We start from the raw sequence: 22,736 nt of genomic DNA, 5'->3' as shown, positions 1-22,736 counted from the left end.
CCCGTGTAATGCAATCCAGATGATGCGTGCCCTTTCACAGCGGTGAGCGCGTTCAATGTTAAATGACGAGAGAGGCAGCAGGCGAGGCTCACAGAAGATGACTCATACATGCTGTTCCCAAGAAGAGCTCCGGAGTGGAGCTGGATTGATGCGATTTCTTGGCGTGCAAAATCAAACAACGTCTGAAGTTGTGCGCACACGCATAACGCAGTTTATCCGCTGTCAGAAACTGCTTAGAAGCACATTTTTACCTCCAGATATTATTTACATCCAGGATGTACAAACACCAAACGCTCCCTACAGTTGCAAAGGCCTCGGGCCCGAGCGGCACCCGCCACGGCGGCTTCCAAAAATATTCCTAAATCACGACATATGTGCCTCACGGCACCCGGCTGTTTGCTCTGCAGGCCGACACAATGCAAGCCGCACTTATTAAATTTCCATGAAGTTTACCGAATTTGCAAGATCAGTAGGGTGGGCCCGGCGGGGAGGCAGCACCTCTGAGGCAGCCGGTGCCTTGCGGACACTTTGCATTCTGCCGCTCTCTGCCGCTGTAGCCATCCAGTTAATCTCCACAGCAAAGATTAGTTTATTCGATTAAGCGTGTTCCCTCCGGACCGTCCCCGCAGCTCCCTGGAAAACATCAAGAGTGCCTCTCACCAGCCGCTAAAAGGATTCAATAAAGTAAACGCGCCCCCCTCCCCTTCTTCCTTTTATATGATTGGAAAATAAATTGAAAATGAATTTCGGCTATTGCTTGTGTTTTAAATACGAGATAAAGGTCGGCTGCCTCCAGCTATCTCGATGGCGGGAGTTTAACAGGAGCATGTTTCGCAGTTATAAAATCGTGTTGTCGGTTTGCGGATGTGTCAGACCGTCCACGTGTGTATGATTAGCCAGTTTGATATTTAAATCGATGAACGCTGGTTTGCGTCTTGTAGTGCTGTCTAGCACCCCAAGTAGTTTTGTGAGTTTCATGTAATAAGGAAGCTAATTTGTGCATATTCGTCTTCCTGTAACCAAAGTCCGGAGCAGAGTGTGACATCATCGTGATGTCAGAACTGACACACTCATTTAGAAGTGGCGGCTAAATTATGAGCTAGGGGTCTGAGGCAACAATAACTTTACTGTGCTAATGACCAATACATTAACGATAGTAAGGTTTCCGTACTTTATTCCGCTCGTATTTGGCTCAACATGTTCATAAAGGGCCTACCCAGGAGTGGTTAATGAAGGGGACTAACAAGTGAAGCAGTATTCATGCCCGATTTGCACACACCTTTAGCTCATTTCACATATTATCCACTCGCTATTATCAGTAATGAAAATCTGGTTCAAAAAGTGAACAAGGACAATTTGAGGCCACCTGGTCACCAGGGCAAAAAAGGTTCCAAAATGTGAGTCCGTTTTCTCACCAAGATATGTGCCAAAATGAACGTGAGGTACCCAAGGAAGCGTTAGATGTTTGACCCGGGAACTGCAATGCAATTTAGTTTAACATCCAGAAGGCGGCGCTGTTTTTGCTATTCACTATCATGTAGAAATGAATCTGCATTTTTTTCCGACTACCTTATATTTTAAAAAAAAAGACCAGGCATGACTGGGTCAGTGTAGGAAATTCCTCCAAACTGCTCAGTTTAATAGGTCATGCTTAGGGAGACGTGCTATGCATTATGATAAAAATGAAGTGCACGAAAAAAAAATACTTTCATGTATTATTAAAAGAATTGCACAAGTCATGTACAGCACACGCACGCATGTAGAGTAGTGAGTAGTGAGTAGTGAGTAGTGAGTAGAGTAGTGAGTAGAGTAGTGAGGTGAGGTGAGTAGAGTAGAGAGTAAAGTAGTGAGTGCAGAGTAGTGAGTAGAGTAGTGAGTAGTGAGTAGAGTAGTGAGTGCAGAGTAGTGAGTAGAGTAGTGAGTAGTGAGTAGAGTAGTGAGTAGAGTAGTGAGTAGAGTAGTGAGTAGTGAGTAGTGAGTAGTGAGGTGAGTAGTGAGTAGTGAGTAGAGTAGTGAGTAGTGAGTAGGGTAGTGAGTAGAGTAGTGAGTAGTGAGTAGAGTAGTGAGTAGTGAGTAGAGTAGTGAGTGCAGAGTAGTGAGTAGTGAGTGCAGAGTAGTGAGTAGTGAGTAGAGTAGTGAGTAGAGTAGTGAGTGCAGAGTAGTGAGTAGTGAGTAGAGTAGTGAGTAGTGAGTAGAGTAGTGAGTAGAGTAGTGAGGTGAGTAGAGTAGTGAGTAAAGTAGTGAGTGCAGAGTAGTGAGTAGAGAAGTGAGTAGTGAGTAGAGTAGTGAGTAGAGTAGTGAGTAGAATAGTGAGTAGAGTAGTGAGTAGTGAGTAGAGTAGTGAGTAGTGAGTGCAGAGTAGTGAGTAGAGTAGTGAGTAGAGTAGTGAGTAGTGAGTAGAGTAGTGAGTAGAGTAGTGAGTAGAGTAGTGAGTAGAGTAGTGAGTAGTGAGTAGAGTAGTGAGTAGAGTAGTGAGTAGAGTAGTGAGTAGAGTAGTGAGTAGAGTAGTGAGTAGAGTAGTGAGTGCAGATTAGTGAGTAGTGAGTGCAGAGTAGTGAGTAGTGAGTGCAGAGTAGTGAGTAGAGTAGTGAGTAGTGAGTAGAGTAGTGAGTAGAGTAGTGAGTAGTGAGTAGAGTAGTGAGTAGTGAGTAGAGTAGTGAGTAGAAAGTAGTGAGGTGAGTAGAGTAGTGAGTGGAGGGTAGTGAGTAGTGAGTAGAGTAGTGAGTAAAGTAGTGAGTGCAGATTAGTGAGTAGAGAAGTGAGTAGTGAGTAGTGAGTAGAGTAGTGAGTAGTGAGTGCAGAGTAGTGAGTAGGGAGTACAGTAGTTAGTAGTGAGTAGAGTAGTGAGTGGTGAGTAGAGTAGTGAGTAGAGTAGTGAGTAGTGAGTAGAGTAGTTAGTAGAGTAGTGGGTAGAGTAGTGAGTAGAGTAGTGAGTAGTGAGTGCAGAGTAGTGAGTAGTGAGTAGAGTAGTGAGTAGTGAGTAGAGTAGTGAGGTGAGTAGTTTGTAGTGAGTGCAGAGTAGTGAGTAGTGAGTAGAGTAGTGAGTAGTGAGTAGAGTAGTGAGTAGAGTAGTGAGGTGAGTAGAGTAGTGAGTAAAGTAGTGAGTGCAGAGTAGTGAGTAGAGAAGTGAGTAGTGAGTAGAGTAGTGAGTAGTGAGTAGAGTAGTGAGTAGAGTAGTGAGCAGAAAGTAGTGAGTAGAGTAGTGAGTAGTGAGTAGGGTAGTGAGTAGTGAGTAGAGTAGTGAGTAGTGAGCAGAGTAGTGAGTAGTGAGTGCAGAGTAGTGAGTAGTGAGTAGAGTAGTGAGTAGTGAGTAGTGAGTAGTGAGTAGTGAGTAGTGAGTAGTGAGTAGAGTAGTGAGTAGTGAGTAGAGTAGTGAGTAGTGAGTAGAGTAGTGAGTAGTGAGTAGAGTAGTGAGTAGAGTAGTGAGTAGTGAGTGCAGAGTAGTGAGTAGAGTAGTGAGTAGTGAGTGCAGAGTAGTGAGTAGAGTAGTGAGTAGAGTAGTGAGTAGTGAGTGCAGAGCAGTGAGTAGAGTAGTGAGTTGAGTAGTGAGTTGAGTACTGAGTTGAGTAGTGAGTAGAGTAGTGAGTAGTGAGTAGAGTAGTGAGTAGAGTAGTGAGTAGAGTAGTGAGTAGTGAGTGCAGAGTATTGAGTAGTGAGTAGAGTAGCGAGTAAAGTAGTGAGTAGAGTAGTGAGTAGAGTAGTGAGTAGTGAGTGTAGAGTAGTGAGTAGTGAGTAGAGTAGTGAGTAGAGTAGTGAGTAGTGAGTAGTGAGTAGTGAGTAGAGTAGTGAGTAGTGAGTAGAGTAGTGAGTAGAGTAGTGAGTAGAGTAGTGAGTAGTGAGTGCAGAGTAGTGAGTAGAGTAGTGAGTAGAGTAGTGAGTAGAGTAGTGAGTAGTGAGTGCAGAGCAGTGAGTAGAGTAGTGAGTAGAGTAGTGAGTAGTGAGTAGAGTAGTGAGTAGAGTAGTGAGTAGAGTAGTGAGTGCAGAGTATTGAGTAGTGAGTAGAGTAGTGAGTAGAGTAGTGAGTAGAGTAGTGAGTAGAGTAGTGAGTAGTGAGTGTAGAGTAGTGAGTAGAGTAGTGAGTAGAGTAGTGAGTAGAGTAGTGAGTAGAGTAGTGAGTAGTGAGTGCAGAGCAGTGAGTAGAGTAGTGAGTAGAGTAGAGAGTAGGACATCACAGGCAGCAGCTGTGCAAGCTTCTTACACTCAGAAGGAGACCACAGGCAGCTGAGGTGCAATCTTCTCCCACTCACAAGAACGACATCACATGCAGCAGCAGTGCAAGCTTCTTACACTCACAAGGAGACGACAGGCAGCAGAGGTGCAAGCTTCTCACACTCACAAGAAGGACATCACAGGCAGTAACGGTGCAACATTCTCACACTCACAAGGAGATCACTGGCAGTACACACCACATGAACACACTCCATAACACATAGCAACAATACATTGGCATTTACAATGCCATTAGCTCAAACTCAAATAAATCCGAGCCCGATTGCATTTCTAATGCTTGTTTTTATTCCTAAAGCCAATAGGGAACTGCATGCCTGTGTAGACTTTAGGGCACTTAACGCTATCACAGTGAAGAACCGGTACCCTTTGCCACTCATTAACGTACTCTTGGAACAAGTTAAGTCGGCTAAAGTCTACACCAAGCTCGACCTCAAAGGGGCATACCACCTTGTGAGAATGCGGAGCGGGGACGAGTGGAAGACGGCATTCAAGACCAGGTACGGGTTGTTCCAGTACCTGGTAATGCCGTTTGGGCTCTGTAACACCCCTGCTGCATTCCAGTACTTCCTGAACGACGAGCTGCAAGAAATATTGGATGTCTACGTCGTAGTATACATCGACGATATTCTGGTGTACTCTAACAACACAGCAGAACACATCCAGCATGTTGCATCCGTCTTGCATATCCTACGAGAGAACCGATTGTTCTGCAAGCTCAGCAAGTGCGATTTCCATGTAACATCAGTGGAATTCTTGGGAGTCATGTTGAGTCAGGAAGGACAGGAGATGGCGGAACGTAAGGTCAAGGCCATAATGGAGTGGCCACCCCCTCGGAATGTTAAGGATGTGCAAAGCTTCATAGGCTTCGCCAGCTTTTATAGGCGGTTCATCGATCTGTTCTCGGGGTTGGTGGCTTCCGTTACCCAGCTGCTGAGAAAGTCTCAGTCTTTTATGTGGACCCCCGAGGCGCAGGATGCATTCATCGCCCTGAAGAGTGCATTTGTAACGGCTTCTGATCTGCCATACGTCGTTGAGGCGGACGCATCGGAAGTGGCCTTGGGGGCCATATTATCACAGAGGCATCCGGTTTCGGGTCTACTCCATCCGGTGGCCTTCATGACACGGAAACTGAACGAGGCCGAGAGGAATTACCACATCGCCGAAAAGGAACTGTTAGCCATCAAAGACGCATTCACTGAGTGGAGAGACCTCCTGATGGGTGCAAAACATCTGGTCTCAGTGTTCACTAACCACAGGAACCTCCCGTTCATGACTGCAGACAGACAGCTCTCCCCCGTCAGCTTATCAGCTTAGATGGATGCTTTTCTTCTCAGGCTTTCACTTTACTATCACATACAGGCCTGCAATAGAAAACACAAAGGCAGAAGCTCTTTCTCGCCAGTCAACGGTCACAACGCTTCTCCCTGAACCTGTTAGACCCATCATCCCGCCAAGCGCAGTGGTGGGGGTGATACAACCAGTGGAATTTCTCAGAGGGGTGTAAAATGGTGTCCTTTCCTTTGCATGGAAATCCTGGCTTCAATGGCACAAGGAGTGGTTGGTATGGGATGGAAAACAGATGAAAGGCCGTTGCATCTTGCTGCCCACACCAAGGCTTTGGAAACAAGCGTTTCGTTGGTGTCATGAATCACCCAGTGCAGGCCATCTGGGAACAGAGAAAACGGCAGAACACTTATCGAGGCAATTCTAGTGGCCATCTATGCGAACAGACATGAAGGAATGGGTCGCGTCATGCAGCATTCGCTGCGCAATGAAATCAGACCATTGCCGTCTGCAGGGACTGTTACAACCCCTTCGACTCCCTCAAGACCTGGACTTTATAATGGAGTTGCCTGTGGATCAAGGGTGCACCGCTATCCTGGTAGTGGTCGACTACCTTACCAAGATGGGGCATTTTATAGCCTGCAAGATGGTGCCATCGGCGGGACAACTGGCCAGTCTGTTGTTGAAAGAGGTGGTACGCATACACGGCATGCCCAGAGTGATTGTGTCCGATAGGGGTTCGCAGTTCACGGTTCGATTCTGGAAAACCTGGTGCTCCTCTCTACTTGTCACCTCAGCGTTGTCCACCAGCTACCATCCTCAAACGGACAGCCAGACAGAACGCCTCAACCAGACCCTAAAGCAGTACCTGCGTTGTTTCATTGAGCAGGGCAAAGAAGAGTGGGTCGATCAGTTGTGGCTAGCTGAGATCGCTTACAATAACGCCACACATAGCTCCACCAAAGTGTCCCCGTTTTATTGTAACCACCCCAGATTTCTCCCGTTTGTGCACCCAGCCGGGAACACAGGTCTGCCGGAAACAACCAGGAGAGTGGCCCACTTGAAAGAGACTGTGTTGCTCACACAACGATGTTTGGCGGCTGCCAAGGCCTATGCTGATAAGCGCCGAAGGCCTGGTCCTTTGTACAAAGTAGGGGACCACGTATCAGTGTCATCCAGGAATTTACACTTCCGCAAACACAGCGTGTTTCATCCGAGATACATAGGACCTTGAATTTGAATTTGAATTTAAAATACTTGTAAAGCGCAGCGTTCACCAGACGGTTTCTTGGCGCTATGAAGGCAAAGTTAACAGAAGAGAGGCAGAAGATAGATTACTACGAAAAAGCCTGATTGAACAAGAAGGTTTTTAAGCCTTTACGGAAAAGGGAGTAGTGTTTGGCCGACCGCAGATGGTCGGGAAGGGAGTTCCAAAAGGTGGGTGCCAGGAATGAGAAGTTGGCCCGTCCCCACTTTTTCCGCTTATAGCGGGGTACCTGCAGAAGAGATTGAGAGGATGAGCGAAGCTCTCTGGCAGGAACGTATTCCTTTATCAAGGAGACAATGAAAGCAGGGGCTGAACCCTGGCGCGCCTGGAAAACCATGCAGCCAGTTTTAAAGAGGGAACGCTCCCTAACAGGCAGCCAGTGGAGCGCCTTCAATAACGGGGTGGAGTGGTGGGAGCGGGAAAGGCCGTACACTAGTCGGGCCACCTGGTTTTGCACCAGTTGGAGCTTTCTTAAACTGTAGGCTGGAATGCCGTTGTACAGGGCATTGGCGTAGTCCAGCCGGGAGATCACTAGGGCAGACATGATCAGTTTGAGTGCCAGGGGGGAGAAGAAACGGGAAACAGTGCGAATAGTACGAAGAGTGAGAAAGCAAGAGGAGACAACAGAACTAATTTGTGAGTGTAGGGTAAGGTGATTATTCATTTTAATGCCTAAAGTCTTGACTGTAGGAGAGGGGGTGGGAGGGAGACCTAAGGAAGAGGGCCAGAATATAGAGTTCCAGGGACTGGAAGAGCCACCGGTGAGAACCAACTCGGTTTTATCAGGGTTCAGTTTTAAGTGGTTGTGGCTCATCCAGTCCCTGATAAAAATCATAATAGACTGAAAATTAGAAATAGAATGGGACGAAGAAGAAAGGTTAAAGATGAGCTGGAGGTCAACCGCATAGTTTTATACGGTGACCTCCATCTGCTGGAGAGCAAAGATTAAAGGATAGATATAGAGATTAAACAAAAGAGGGGAAAGAGAAGAGCCCTGAGGGACACCACAAGTGATCTTAAGTGGAATTGCCGTGAAATCCCCCAACCGGACAGCCTGGGTGCGGTCCCTCAGGAAGGACGATAGCCAGACCAGGGCTGAGCCCCCGATTCCCGCCGCTCTGATACGTGAAAGCAAGATGGAGTGGTCCACCGTATCAAAAGCGGCGGAGAGATCGAGGAGCACCAGGGCCTGGTGTTTATTTTGGTCCATGCCCTCCCTGAGGTTATCCAGGACCGACACCACGACAGACTCAGTAGAGTGCCTGGGCCGAAAACCCGCCTAACGAGGCGCCAGGCTCCCAGTTGCTTCTACGTGGGCACTGAGTGCCGATGTAACATGGCGCTCGAGCACCTTGCCCAAGAAGGGCAGCAGGGAGATGGGGCAATAGTTGACTGGGGCGGACGGATCTGCAGCAGGCTTCTTTAAAATAGGCACTATTGTGGCAGATTTGAAAGCAGGAATCACAACCCCCTGCACAAGGGAACTGTTGAGAAGAGTAATCGGGGGCTGAGTACAAACAGAATAAATCTGTTGAAGAATGCAGGCCGGGCAAATATCTGCCGGAGAACCTGACTTTACCTTAGGAAGTGTTTCCAAGAATACTTCTTCAGTGAGAGGGGGGATTGAGGAGAGACAGCACTGGACTGTGGGAGGGAAAGGTGCAACAAAAGTAGGAGAGGGGGTGGGATGGGTGGGATGTTGGTCTTGATTTTAGTGATTTTATCCAGGAAATAATAATTCAGTGAATCACATAAGGACTGGGTGGGAAGGGGTTTATGTGTAGCCCTCTCAGAAAAGGCTAAATCATGAACAATTGTAAAAATCTCCCTAGATTTATTCTCTGCCACCAGAATTTTGGCTGAAAAGTAGGCAGTTTTGGCTCCTATAATACATTTTTTATAGTCACTTAATAGTGTAAGATAGTGGGTTTTCAATAAGGGGCAGTAGTCCCTTCTCCATTGCCTCTCAGCTCGCCAGAGGGTCAGCTTTTTATCCTTCAAGTCTTCACTGAACCACCGGTTTGACTCCTTAGGTCTTCTGGTTGAAATCCGACGTAGGGGGGCTACTGAGTCGCAGCCTCCAGCGAGCCAGGTGTCAATGGCGGTGGCTTGCAATGAAGAGGATAGGGCCGCCAGGTTGGGTGAGGAGTCAAGGAGAGAAGAGGATAACGAAGGGAGGTCAACACGGTTCCAGTTCCGCGCCCAGGTGTTTTTTGCAAGCGGGACCTTGGTTACAGGGTTGAGGTGGAGGGAGAAAGAGATAAGGGCATGGTCAGACCATGGGCATGGGGACACAGACATGGACGAGACGGAGCTATTGAGGGACCAGACTTGGTCTAGCACATGTCCGTGTGTGTGTGTCGGAACTTGGATGTGGGGGACAAAATTCAAAGATTGGAGTGACTCTGTAAATTGTTTGGAGGAGGTGCATTCAAGAGGGTCCGTGGGCCAATAATTAAAGTCGCCTAGCACTAGGACTGAGGCGTAATTGACCGCCAACGTGGCCAGAAGGTCCTGAAAGGCTGGTATAAACAGGGGGAAGACTGGGGCGGGCGATACATTAGCAAACAGGTGAGCGGGGTGAGAAAATCGATGAGCGAACCACAAGATGCTCAGTGGGGACAATGGGAGGGGAAGGGAGAAGTTGGAAGTTGTAGTCAGACCGGGCAATAAGCACCACGCCACCCCCTGTCTTGCTCGCCGGGCGGTCAGCCCGGAGGGCCACAAAAGAGGGGGGGGAAACAGCCAGAAGGGAAGGCAGGGAGGACTCCCAAAACCGGGTTTCGGTTAGGAACAGTATGTCAGGCTTGTGGGAGTCAGTAGGACAAACAGTTCCTGATGGTGTTTAACCGCTGACCTGGTGTTGAGCAGAATGATAGACAAAGGAGGGTGGGAGGAAGAGGAGCCGGTGCGAGAGGAAGGCTGCTTCGAGGGTGTCAGCAGAGAAAGAGGAAACTGAGGAGCTGAGGGAGCAAGACCAAGAGAGGAAATACGGCAAATAGTGGAGGCGGGTAGAGGCCAATTGCCCTGTATAGTTTGTAAATCCTCAGGGAAGTAAGAGATGGGAAGTGCATGGGGGCCTGCCCCTAGCCCCGTCCGGCCGCGGACGGGCGCAGACGGGCTTGACTTAGGCGCGACTTCGGCGTGCATTCGTCGCGCCCGCTGCGCTCGTCCGCTGTGCGCACGAGGGCACATCGCGTTATATGGCGTGCACCCCCGAGCAGCTGGACCGCTAACTGCGGTCTAAGCAGCCTTCAGACTACACCCAAAATGGCGCCTGCCCTCCACACAATCGGCACGAGCAGCCGTGGTGGACCGGGGCTGGGGAGGCCACACAAGAGGTGAGAAATACACAATATGATGTTTTAAAAACGAAGCTTTAAATGAGCGAAATTGCAATGATTTAAAAGAAAGTTTGGTGCCTGCATCTAAATCATGCAGGAGCACCGCTTGTCATCCTGTTAAGAATACAGTCGTAGTCACTGCAGCCTCTCGCTGTCACAATGCCCCCAGTGAGGAACAGGAGCTGCCACCACCTGCTTAACCCACATAGTCAAGTGTATCAGCCCGGTGAACATGAAACTGGCCCTGCCAACAAATATGCGTGTTCATCCTGTTTTTTACATCTCTCTGTTGAAGCCTTCTGCCTCTCGGCAACGTCCGTCCCCCTTGCCTGTTCTGGTGGATGCGGAACAGGAATACGAGATTGAAGGCATACGCGATTCGAAGCAGAGGAGAGATAAGCTGTGGTACCTGGTAGCATGGAAGGGGTACGGCCCTGAGGAGAAATCATGGGAACCCGCTTCTGGGGTCCACGCGCCCCGTTTGGTGTCTTCATTCCACAGGAAGTATCCCGCCAAGCCGGCTCCCGCTGCAGTCCCCTTAGTGGGGTGGGATGTACTGTCAGGTTCGCTGAGGGGGCGAGAACCGGCTCCTGCTGAACTGCGTTTCTCGAGCCGACCGCCCGCCCGCAAAACTACATTTCCCAAAGGGCCTAGCGATGAGCATGCGCGAACCGCCGTACGCGTAAAAGGAGGACTTCCGCAAACAACCGGCGTCGGATATTGAGATTCACCAGTGGCTGGATTAGGATTGAGGTGAGACGCGAGTTGTTCCGTGTGCCGCTGGTTGCCTGACAGAGTCTCTGCTCCTTGGGAATTGTCCGGTGAGTTCACGGGTCTGTGAGCCGGGGATAACTTTGTTCGGCAGATGCTCCCTATTCCTTCTATTGGGATTATTTCAAGTCCTATTCCTTCTGTTGGGATTATTTCAAGTAGCTTTGTTCTAGCATTCTACTGTTGTGGGCTGAACTCGAGTGGCGTTTTCGGCCATTTTCTAGCACTGTGCCCTCCGTTGGAGAGTTGCCGGGATCGGCACTCTTGCGGAGGACGGTGAGTCCTTGAATTCATCTTCAGGCGCAGACTTACTAATACGATAGGGCGGAACTCGAGTGGCATTGTTGGCCACTTCTTAGCACAGTGCCCTCCATTGGGGAGTTGCCGGGACCGGCATTTATGCGGAGGACGGTGAGACTAGGAACACAGTTCAGCATTGTCGGCTGAAAGAGGTTCCGTCATATATCATTCTGGGGATTGGTATTTTTACTTGCTTTACTTTCTTTTGTTATGTAGGGTGGTGTTAACCTGGTAACAAACCTTTATGTTGAACTACCTTACTCTGGACCAAAAACGAATTCTTTATTGTGCCATCAATAAATCCTTGATAGCATTCTCCTGGCTCCCCTTAGTCAACTTACTAATGTTTATATGAGCTGTTGTCTTCCCTTGACCATCATCCGATCCTGAGGTCTGACAGGGATTACAATTAAAGTGGTCATGGGTAAAGGATGGTATGAAATGTTTTCTCTCTTCTTTGAGGCATAACTGCAAGTGATTCTATCACAAATTACTATGCTGATGTAGGTATTAAAGTGTACCAAACAAAGCCCCTATAAGTCCTTCCTTCCTGTCTGTGCAGACTTCCAACACATTGTCTTGGACCCTTTATCATCTGGCGAAGGAACCTGAGATCCAAAATTCCCTTTACGAGGAAGTGATCCGAGCCATCCCAGAAGACCAAATCCCAACCACAGAACATATTGCAGAAATGCCGCTGCTGAAGGCTGTTATCAAAGAAACGCTAAGGTAAAACCCTCGAGCTAAGTCCAGGAGTCCCAGGTGTGGGACATCGAAAGTTGCACAAGTTTTATGTGTGGGCAGGGTGAGGGGTCAGTCACTATATCCTTGATGGGCTCCAGAAGGTAATATCTGTTCATCCTCTGGCCCAGTTCCAGAAGTGATGGTGAGGTCGCTGCTGACCGAAGGTGCCTGGGACGGGTAAGACCTGGGTGCTTCTGTGGTGCCTCGAAGAACACGCCAGTGAGCAGCTTCTAATGAGGCATGCCCCAGAAAATTGATTCTAGCCTAGCTTCCCCATCACATTAGACAACAGGCTGGACCCTGTATTACTTCCAATTTTCATTTTTTTCTATTTGCTATATTTTATATTTAGCTGAAGCTGCTGTAGTTACATCGTGCAGACCTGATTACAAAATTCAGCATGGAGCTTAGTAGGGTAACAATGATACAAGGTAGGCATGCACGGTTATAAGGTGTTCATGAGGATGCTTTCATAGTGCTGGGTTTATATGAGAAGGATGGATATACAAAAAAATATTGAGAGTTTGGTAGAGACCGTATGAGCGGAGTATTCATGTTTACAGAGTGGACTCAATATTGTTTACATATTTACTGGGTACATTAATAACAATGGTTACGTGGCAATATTTAGGAGATGGAAATGTCACGCGCCATCAAGACCTTTTTTTTATGTCTTATCTACTTGCAGTACATAAGAGACATCTGGTACACCATGCCAGCATGCTGTCAAGGAATATTTGTCTCCCGGAATAGCTCCTTCCATGGATGCTGGCACTACTTCAGGGAAAAGAATCCATGTAAACATCATAGAACTCTGAATTTGCTAGCCTGCCTGCCACCAACATGGCAGAAGCACTGCCTTTTTCCCAGAAAGATTCAGTGACCAGGCCACCAAGTTCTAAGTGAGGCTCTAAGTCTGGACTTGGGGTTATGTAATGGCCTTCTTCATCCTCACTTGGGGTTATGTAATGGCCTTCTTCATCCTCCCTAGCACTTGAAGCAAGACCATTTGTAAAACATCCGTGTTGATGTAAAAATGTGATAATGATTCTGTCTCTTTTCATTTGTTGCCCCTCAGTTTTCCACACCATCACTAGCCATTCTTCGGCTTTTCTCTCCCGCTATTTGTTTCAATTCACCTCATCCCCAATTATTTTTTTAAAATCTCACCACCCTTGTCTCATAGCCCTAATATTATATGTCACTGCTCCTTCCCATGCCTGGGCTTCCATACTATCTCTTTTCACTTCCCCCTTCCCCCTTGTGTTGTCTCCTTGTGCTCTCTATCTTCCTCCACCCATGGGTCCATTTAATCAATAGTTCTCACCCCTGAAGAAGGCTGCAGCAGAAGACATGATTATACACACCCACATTTTCTCAGGAGAGCTCCCAATTGTGTTTGTGTGTGATTCAAACTAAATGAGTGACACTGAGAGCCATGGGGTGTCACTCCCCTCAATCGAGTGAGACTGTATCAATCACACTAATGAATTGAGGCTAGGCTCCAAGAGCAAGACTTTAAAGCAATAAGCAAATCTGATCCAAGAGGTGAGATTCTCACCTATTCAGTGAGTTTGTGCTCCAAGATGTAAGACTCTCGTTCATTGGATCGCATTCTGCTTCTAAAAGTAACACCCAATGGGTCAGACTCTTCTACACGGCATGCGACTTTCTCACGGTGAGAAAGACTTAGCTGCAAGGTGTGAAAGAGACTGTGCAGTAATGTGAGAGCCTTTCATCAGGTGAGTAATGCAGTGCTGCAAGCGCTGAATATCATATGTCATGTGTGAGAATGAAATTCAAGACATGAGACTAAAACCCGCCATCCTCGTTCTAGCTCATGGTGTTGGCGCCTCTCCATCTTGTGTTCTCTGGTGCGTTCTGTTTTACTCTAGACTCACATGCTATGTGTGTGTGCTACTGGAGGCTCCACCCTTTCCGGCCTCCGCACCGTCTGAAATGATTTTTAAAAAGGACATAAGGGACCATGGTAGAGAGACCCTGACCCCCTAACCCTTCTGGGAAGCAGCACTAATTAGCCCAACTGTGGGTCGGGTGGGAGGGTGCACACATTCTCAGGCACACCCACCCACACACACATTCCTTCCCAGCATATTTTGTTTTTACATATTGACTCACATCAGACCTGGGCGATGGGGTCCCCGAGGCCAAACGTTCGCTGGGGAAGGGGAGGGGGGTGGGGGGGTGGGGGGTGGGAGGGGGCTGACTCATGGCCCCCTCCCACCAGTCATTAAAAAATAGAAATTTGCCACCTCGTTTAGATTTTTTTTGTCATCAATGATGTCATAAGTGATATCGTCGATTGTCATTGAACATGTCATGACTGATGTAATATGTGAGGTCATAAGCACTGCATGGGGACCATTTTCAGTTATCTCACTGAACTATGACTGGGAAAATAACCTTTTTTTTAAAGTACATTTCTAGTTTTTATTTAATGTAAGTGAATGTCTTCTATACCTAATTATAATGTAACTTTAACCTTGTTTTTCAGTGACGCGATAATATGTATATGGAGATAAATATATATATATATATATATATATATATATATATATATATATATATATGTATATATATATATATATACACAAACATTCATATATAGATTCACAGCTCCTTTCTCCTTATAGAAACGAACCAGAACTTTCTTTGTGACGGTATCTACGTGTTTCGACTGCTACATGCAGCCTTGATCACGACACAGATCACCATTTTCCTCAGCCTTAAATACATACAATCTATTATTATGGAAATTAACATAGACAAAGGACAATTACCAAGGCAGTATATTCAGGAAAATATGGGTGCCATTTTGGAACAGAATTTGTTTTACATAGTACTTTGTCATATACTAATGCTAGTGCATAATTTCATCAATAAAATATAGTTGAAGCCAAAGATTCCAAATTATTGGATGAATTTTAAATAAAGACAGACATATTTACACATAAAAGTGAAAGTTCCCCTTTAAAAATAAAGTGCAAATGCCTACTGCTCCTTAGCTGCCTTTTTACATATAGACAAACTATATGTACTCGCCACTTGCCCACCTAATTCTTATAAAGTGCTTATAGATTTCTATTTTTATTTCTTGTTGTTTTTTCTAAAGTTGTTTTCTAAAGTGCCAGTGCTGATACTCCTGCTTGAAAAGAAATATTTAAAGTGTTTTGCAGCAAAGTGCTAGTGTCCATTGTCCTTCTCCTAAAATTCACATGAAAAATGGTTCTCCTGAATGTGCAAACTCTACAGCAGTTATTACAGGCATGTAAATAGATCTTCATCAATATTCAATCCAGTAGACTCTTTACTATCAAACTCAAGAATAAAATACGTTTCCAGTTTTTGCAGTTCTTTTTCTCTATTACCGCCCCTCCTATTTCTTGGAATCTCTGCTATGCAGCTATAGCACATTAAATTCGGGTCACTCTGGTGGTTTTTCTCAAAATTCCTGGCTACAGGGTAACTTCTGTCTTTGTTGATTATTGCACTCCTATTTTGCAGAATTCTTTTATGGGCCGGTAATGCTGTACTCCCTACATAAACTTTCTCACAAGGGCATTTTAAAATATATACAACAAAGCTCGACTTACAGTTTAAACAACCTCTCATCTTTATAGTTTTATGAAAAACTGTTTTCAATTCAGTGAGGTTATATATATATATATATATATATATATATATATATATATATATATATATATATATATATATATATATATATATATATATATATATATCCTACTGGCAGTCGCCAGTATAGTTAGACCTAGAGCGTTTTTTCATTTCCAATAACTTTGGCATTCTTTGACGAATCTAAGTTTAATTCAATTAATTTCTTTCTGTATTCGGAAGGAAACAGATCCATAAAAGATACAATAATACAAACATAGAAAAAAAAAGTCATTATAAGCAGACAAAACACGCAGCTAGTTAAAACAGAACAAGTTACTAAAACCCTAAGGTTCTAAGGCTATACGTCCCATTGCGCGAGAATGACCTTTTGAATACAAAAAAACTTAGATCCGTGAGCTGCCCGCAAAACGCATATGACTACGTGAAGGGTCTAGGGATTTGGTAACAACTGCGAGTGCTAAAGTGCCGCTTTGGCCTGCATAAGCTTGAAACTCTTTAGTAAAGGCCGGAGGAATCATTTTGTTGGCACTGAAAACAATTTACACAATAAAACTAAATGAAGCGTGTCCTGTGGAGAACTGAGATCCCAGCCACCAGGGCCTCTATGTCATAAAGAAAGAAATTCAGCCAGAGACGCTGGGCAGTGGCAAATTTATGGTGTAACTCTTCTGTGATATTAACAGCCCCTGGGCTTAAACTGTCATTTGCGAGAAAAGGTCTGGCTTTCCTATGGCCTGGAAGGAATCCTTTATATAACGTATCCAAGGGATTTTATTACCATGTTCCAAGTCCAGACATTGTGCTAGGATCAAGGAGTTTAAACCCTTATCGTCACATGTTCATATCTTTATCCAGCAAACTAAGAGTTTAATTGCCACTTGGTCCACCAGATAACCAACCTCTAACTCTTCATGCACAGACTAAGCTCGCATGCCTTAAGAGACTCGAAGGATTCGATGCAAAAACGTATTTTCCACCACCTGTAATCTATGAGAAGAGTTGTACACCCAGATCTCACTATCTTATAAAGTTTTTGCAGTGGCCTTAGATTTGTACAGTTTTAAAATGACCTCCGGTGCCCATTAGCCCAGTCTGCTAGCAAAGCTGAAAATAGCCCCCACGGATTTGTGGGGGCTATTTCCCATCTAAGAGGGCTCTCCACTGTAAACTATCGTCGGATAGCACTCCAAGATAGGGGAAGACCAGAACCTTAGCAAGAGTATGGTGACCAGCTTTAAAACCTTTCGTACGAAACTCCCGGCGACCGGCAACTGATACATACGACTTAGTAAAATTAACAGACAGGTCTAGCCTGTCTATAAAAGAAACAAAGCCATCTATTAAAATCTGCAGAGTCCGAAGCTGGGCGGGCCATAGGCACTGCATCATTGGTATAGAGTAAAACTGGCAAGGCTCTCATCCCCACTCTAGGGGAATTCGGCTAAAGTGCCAATAAGGCCGCCTCAAGACCATTAATGTAAACAGAGAATAAAAATGGAGCTAAAATACAGTCTTGGTGCATACCCTTCGTACAGTTAAAATTATTTGTAAGTGCCCCCTCATGTGTATATCTCACTACAGCTGTCATCTGGCCATGGAGTGATGTAAGTAAATGGACAATAGAATGGTCCAAAGAAATTAAAATTTCCCACAACTTAGTCTGGTTAACTCGATCAAACGCGAATGTAAGGTCCATGAAGGCTAGATACAAAACACCAGGTTGTATCAGTGTGTATTTGGCTGTCAAAAGGTAAATAATGAGGCATTGGTCTGTAGTTGACCTGCCTTCACGGAAACCAAATTGAACGTCCGATAAAATCTGACTGTCTATGGCCCACAAGGACAATCTGGGTGAAAGGACCTGACCCAGGACCTTTACTACAGCATCAATAAGGGAGATTAGACAATAAGATTGCGGATTGTCCTTGCCCCCTTTTTTGTAAATTGGAATTATTGTAGTGGTAGACCAGGAAGGCAACATCCCCTATAAGGCTGCCCCATTTAGGACTTGAGTTAATAGAGGGGCCCAGACCTCAATATTATTGTGAATGAGATCTGGGGGTGTTCCGTCGGGAACCGGGGCCTTATTTAGCAATAGCAGCTCTATGCTTGAGTGTACCTCATCCAGAGAGAAGCTATTGGGGATTATATCCAGACTAGGAGGTATATCTACCCATTGCTCCACCAAGGAGCCTACAATATAAACCTTTTCGAAATGGGAATCCCACTGGTCTGACGTAATATGATGGCACATGGTCGGTCTCGCTTGTTCCGCAAAGCAGGGACTATTAATGAGCTTACAGAATAAGGCTGAGTCCCTCAACTCACCCACTTTGGATAAATCCTCCCAGGCCTGCTCTTGCAACTGGCGCCTGCGCACTTTCACCGACTCTTTGTAAAGGCGCCGGCACAGAGTCACTCTATCTTTCTCCCGGGTTACCTGCTTCACGGCAACCTTTAACCTCCTCAGTGCTTGCGAGCACTTGTGATCGAACCTCGAATAAGAAGCCTGAACCTGCCTCACTGTGTATAGTTAAAAAGCCAGAAAATACCGGGGTGATGAACATTAGTATGTCCTTGCAGAAGTATACGGATCCAAACAAAGGCCTATCTCAAGCTGGCAGGAGGAGAAAAGGCTATGATTAAAAGCCTTGGCATCTATGCCTGAACAACATAGGGGCCTACCCTGATCCTAGGGGTGCCCGGGAATTACGAGGGCCCATTATATGGATGCCCACCCCCTCAGTATTTGTTAAATTAGCGGGAGACTTGTGGACCCCGCACCCTGGGGACAACGCCCCCTCACACCACCTCCGGGGATTTCTGTATTTTAAAAAGGAAGGGCGGCCCATTCTTAAGAAAGGAGGGGGGCCCTCCTGGAGCCTTAGATGGCCCTGGGGACCACCACTCCCCAGGGCAGGCTCCGGACATGTAATGGGGTGCCCACTTCTGTACGTAGCTGTTCGCTGTGGCTTGGCAGGAGCTTCCAAAGCTCCAGAGTTCCAAGCTACAGCAAACACTCCGCTTCCAGAAATGCTCTTGCTTGCTGGAAGTGGAGCATTCGTCTGTTTTCCTGCCCGCTGTGAAGGTAGAAAGCTCGATACCTAAGGTCGTGGTCTCTTGAATAACAAAAGGTTTGTACGAACGTTGCATCAAACAAAAAAGATAAGGTCCCAAATAAGCGAAAAGGGAAGTTCCAGGGATTCTTGTAAGAATAAGAAAAAGCCCAAATGTCTTTGAAGGAGTTTGTTGTGCAACAAAGTAAAGTCAGTAGCAACCCAAAGCTTCCGGGTAAGTCACTGGAGAAAGAACGATGCGTGATATCCAGGAATCTCTTCAAGTAGCAAAAAAGCACCCAGCGAGTCACACGCAAAGGAACAATGCGTGTTGTCCAGGCGCTTCTGTTAACAAGGATTAGAACACGCGTTTGTTTGCGTAAAATTCTCAATAAAAAGAAGGAAGCGTCTACCATTACTCCACGGGGACGCCAAGTGTCAGCGTTCAGGTGCATACGCTATATGCCGGGAAAGGCAGCGCACACACGGGGGAATGAATCACACAGTGGTTCTCCAGGTAAGCTACCGTCGAACATCCGCGACTCTGGGATATCAAGGGAGGGAAGACGAGAGGCAAGACTCGACAGGATGCCGCAAAGGCGACAAACCACACGCAGCACACAAATAAGGAAGGTGCCGAATCAGGGGGAATCCATAGATCAAAGGCTAAGCGTAACTCCAAATGTAGCGAGGCAGGAAAACAGGGAATCCAAGACAGGATACTTCAGGACTGAGGTGGAAAGCCAAGCGCCGCCATTACGTCTCTCGAAGTTTAAGAACCTCCCCTGACATCAGGTGACTTAGCGCAAAGCAGTATGGGATAGCACACTGTTGAAACCCCTTACAAGGCATAATGGTCTTTGTAGTGTTTGTTGTGTAGCCCTGGTTCGAGGTTCAACACAACTGGTACAGAGACATTATAGTTAGATGCACATTTCACTTGTACAAAGTTATAAGTATCCAAACTAACTATACGTTACGCTCCCGTTATGCACTGCTTATGACCTCACATAGTACATCACTCATGACATGGCCCGTGACATCACTGATGATATCTCAAATGACATCACTGATGAGATCATCCAGTGAGAGTGAGTGTTTTCTAAAAATGTATCCATGCTAAGCCCCCTTTGTGCCTCTGTGTGCATGCAGGGGGGCACATTGTGTGCCCCCTTGTATATTGCACCCCCAGTTCCTGTATGGGAAGGAATGCATGACATGGTGCTTTCCTTCATGTGCAGGAACGTGCTGCAGAGGTTCCACACTACTGACTGTTGATGGCTCTTCTATGACCCTTTAGACAGGCACCATCATGTCCGCCTGCCAAGTATTACACTCGTATTACACTCGTAATCCGGCGGGTAGTGTCAGAATGGCTTTGGCAGTCCTCCTACAGGGCACTGGTGTGGCGCTCTGGAGGAGGACTGCCAAAGTCATAATCCGGCCCTTAGTCTCCTGTCCTGAAAAAGTCTGACAAAAATAATATATTTGGGCAGGGTAGGGATGCCCTGATAGCCAAAAGTAAAAAAAAAAAAGATTTCTTTCCACAAAATCCTGCTATTCTCCCGAGTTCGGTCCTGGGGACCAATACTTTTTATTGTTCCTGGGTGCTCCCCCAGGGACACTGCGATTTTCTACCCGAGAGAGGGTGAGCACACCCTGCCCAGACTTTCCTTGGAAGGGTACTGTTAGAAATGGGTTTTCTGGTAGGCAAAGGCACGGGCCGAAGCCAGGCAAAAATCTCCACTTTAGTCAGGATAAAATAACCTCTGCTCACCCCCTTGGTAGCTTGGCATGAGTAGTCAAGCTTATCTTAGAGGCAGTGTGTAAAGCATGTGCACAGAACCCACAGTAATACAGTGTATGCACTACAAACGGACACCACACCAGTTTAGAAAAATATCCAATATTTTTATATAATTAAAAAAAGACCAAAAACGACAAAAATCCACAGTATTATATAAAAAAAAGCTTTTAGTTACCAAAATAAGTTTAAAACAAAGTTCCTCAAAGTCGGTAGCTCCATCCGGGGCTACCATGGCGTCGTGAACAACAAATCCAACAGTTCTGGTTGGTCGCGGGGTTGCTGGCCAACTACGGTGTCGGGAAGACCCGCAAACAGTACCTGTGAAAAATGCAGGGTGATGAGGCCCTTGAAGTCACTCGCGTTGCAGGTCAAGCTCCTCGCTGATGGAATCAGGAGTGCTGGCGTCGGCAGGCGTTGGGTGCTGCGGTACGAAGTGCAGTGGTGCAGCAAGCGTCGCCCCCAGGTTGCGGTATGAGCAGTAGCTTGGTGGCGGGGTCGGATGGCGTCGTCGGTGAAAGCAGGGTCACGGTGCAAGATGAAGGCGGTGCTCATCATGATACTGGCAGGTCACGGTGCAAGCAACGGCATCGACGTTACTGAAGCTGGGGTCAATGGTGTCGGTGGGCCAAGGCTGCAGTGCAGGATGAGGGCGGTGCTTCGTATGACTTATGAGCGGTGCCCGCGAACAACGATGCAAGCAGCCGCATCGATTTCGGCGTGGAGTGGCGGCGTTGGGGAGGCCAAGTCGTCCTCGTGAAGCAAGGCGCTACAGAGTGCGGGGCCCACAGGTTGCGGTGCGAGCAGCAGCTCGGTGACGGCATCAGCAGGCGGCATCGGTGAGACCCAGGCGGCGTTGCGGCGGTGCTCTATGCAGTGCCAAGGCTTCGGCATGAAGCTGTGCAGAGTGCGGTGCCCACAGGTCGCGGTGCAAGCAGCGGCTTGGTGGCGGCATCAACAGGCGTCGTCGGTGAGACCAAGGTTGTGGTGCAGTGTTGCGGCGGAGCCCTCTGTGGTGCCCTCTGTGGTGCCTTCAGGACACGGAGTTGGCAACAGTGTCCTAGACGTCATTGAGTTGCTGTTCCTCTGATCCATCACAAAACACACAGTCCCCAGTGCTGCGGACAGAAGAGCTTCAAGTCTTTGCTGTTCCTGAGACTTCGTGAACAGGGGGCAAGCTCTACCTCAAGCCCTTGGAGAGATTCAGAAATTAGGTTGCAGAAAGTCCAGTCCAGGCCTTTCATGACCCAAGACAGAAGCAGCCACTGCAGGTCAGCCCAGCAAAGTGGTAGTTCCTCCTCCAGCTCTTATTCTTGGCAGTCTTCTTGATCCAGATGAGTTCTAAAGTTCAGGGGTCTGGGACCCAGTATTTATGTCCAAAAATCCTTCGATCTTTCAGGAAAAGGGTGTCTGTGCCTGGCCAGAAACATTTGGGCTTTCTCTGGTGTGAATTCCTGGCAGGAGGTGGAACCGGCATTTGGCAGAGGCAGACCAGGCCCTTTGAGGTGCAAGGAAAACTCCTCCCCCTTCCCCCATCGTAGCCTAGGTCTATTCAGACCTTTCCTGACCTACCTAGACTATATGGAGCCCCTCTGGCCCAACAGCTGTCTGTCATCCAAAACCCAGACAGGCAAACCACATTCCAGCAGAGGCACACGGGATGACTGAGCAAGAAAATACACACTTTCTAAAAGTGGTATTTTCACAAACAGAATGTAAAAATCACATTCACTAAAAGATGCATCTTTAGATTCTGAGTTCAGGCATACTAAATGTTCTTTTCTTACCGAATTCCCTGGGCCAGTTATGTTTATAAGATGTTATAAACAACCCTCCAATTCTATCCTATGGGGAACTGGTAACCTTGCAATAGTAAAAAATGAAATTAGCTGCAATTCACTATTAGGACATGCCACACACACCTGGGCATGTCCTACCTTTCACATGCATTGCACCCTGCCCACAGGGGTATCTTGGGCCTCCCTGAGGGATGTCTGACATGTAAAAAAAAAGGTAAGGTTCGGAACCGGCCAGTGTGTGCACTGGCCTAGTCGACAAGGCAGTTACAAACTGTCTGCAGACTGCAATTGCACGTCTGAGTTATCGTTTTCAGGGTTACTCACAGGGGGTGGCACAACCAGTGCTGCAGACCCCCGGGTAACATTTAATTCACCTGCCCTGGCACATGCAGTGCACTTTACTAGGGGCTAACAGGTAAATCAAATATCCAATCATGGAAACACCAATCAATACCACAATTGACATAGAGAGCTCCTGCA

General features: G+C 46.9%; 1 protein-coding gene across 1 annotated transcript in view; it reads left to right on the top strand.

Moving 5' to 3' along the window:
• Positions 1-22,736, top strand: part of LOC147663035 (sterol 26-hydroxylase, mitochondrial-like) — a 111,888-nt gene that overhangs the window by 67,476 nt on the left and 21,676 nt on the right. The window contains exon 5 of the mRNA XM_086950715.1: positions 11,759-11,925. Coding sequence (XP_086806841.1) covers positions 11,759-11,925 — 167 coding nt within the window. The remainder of the gene's footprint in view (positions 1-11,758; positions 11,926-22,736) is intronic.

This window comes from Lissotriton vulgaris, unplaced genomic scaffold, assembly GCF_964263255.1.
Source record: "Lissotriton vulgaris unplaced genomic scaffold, aLisVul1.2 SCAFFOLD_3957, whole genome shotgun sequence".
Classification (NCBI taxonomy): domain Eukaryota; kingdom Metazoa; phylum Chordata; class Amphibia; order Caudata; family Salamandridae; genus Lissotriton; species Lissotriton vulgaris.
Note: the sequence above shows the minus strand (reverse complement) of the source record. Positions and strands in the feature narration are given on the sequence as shown.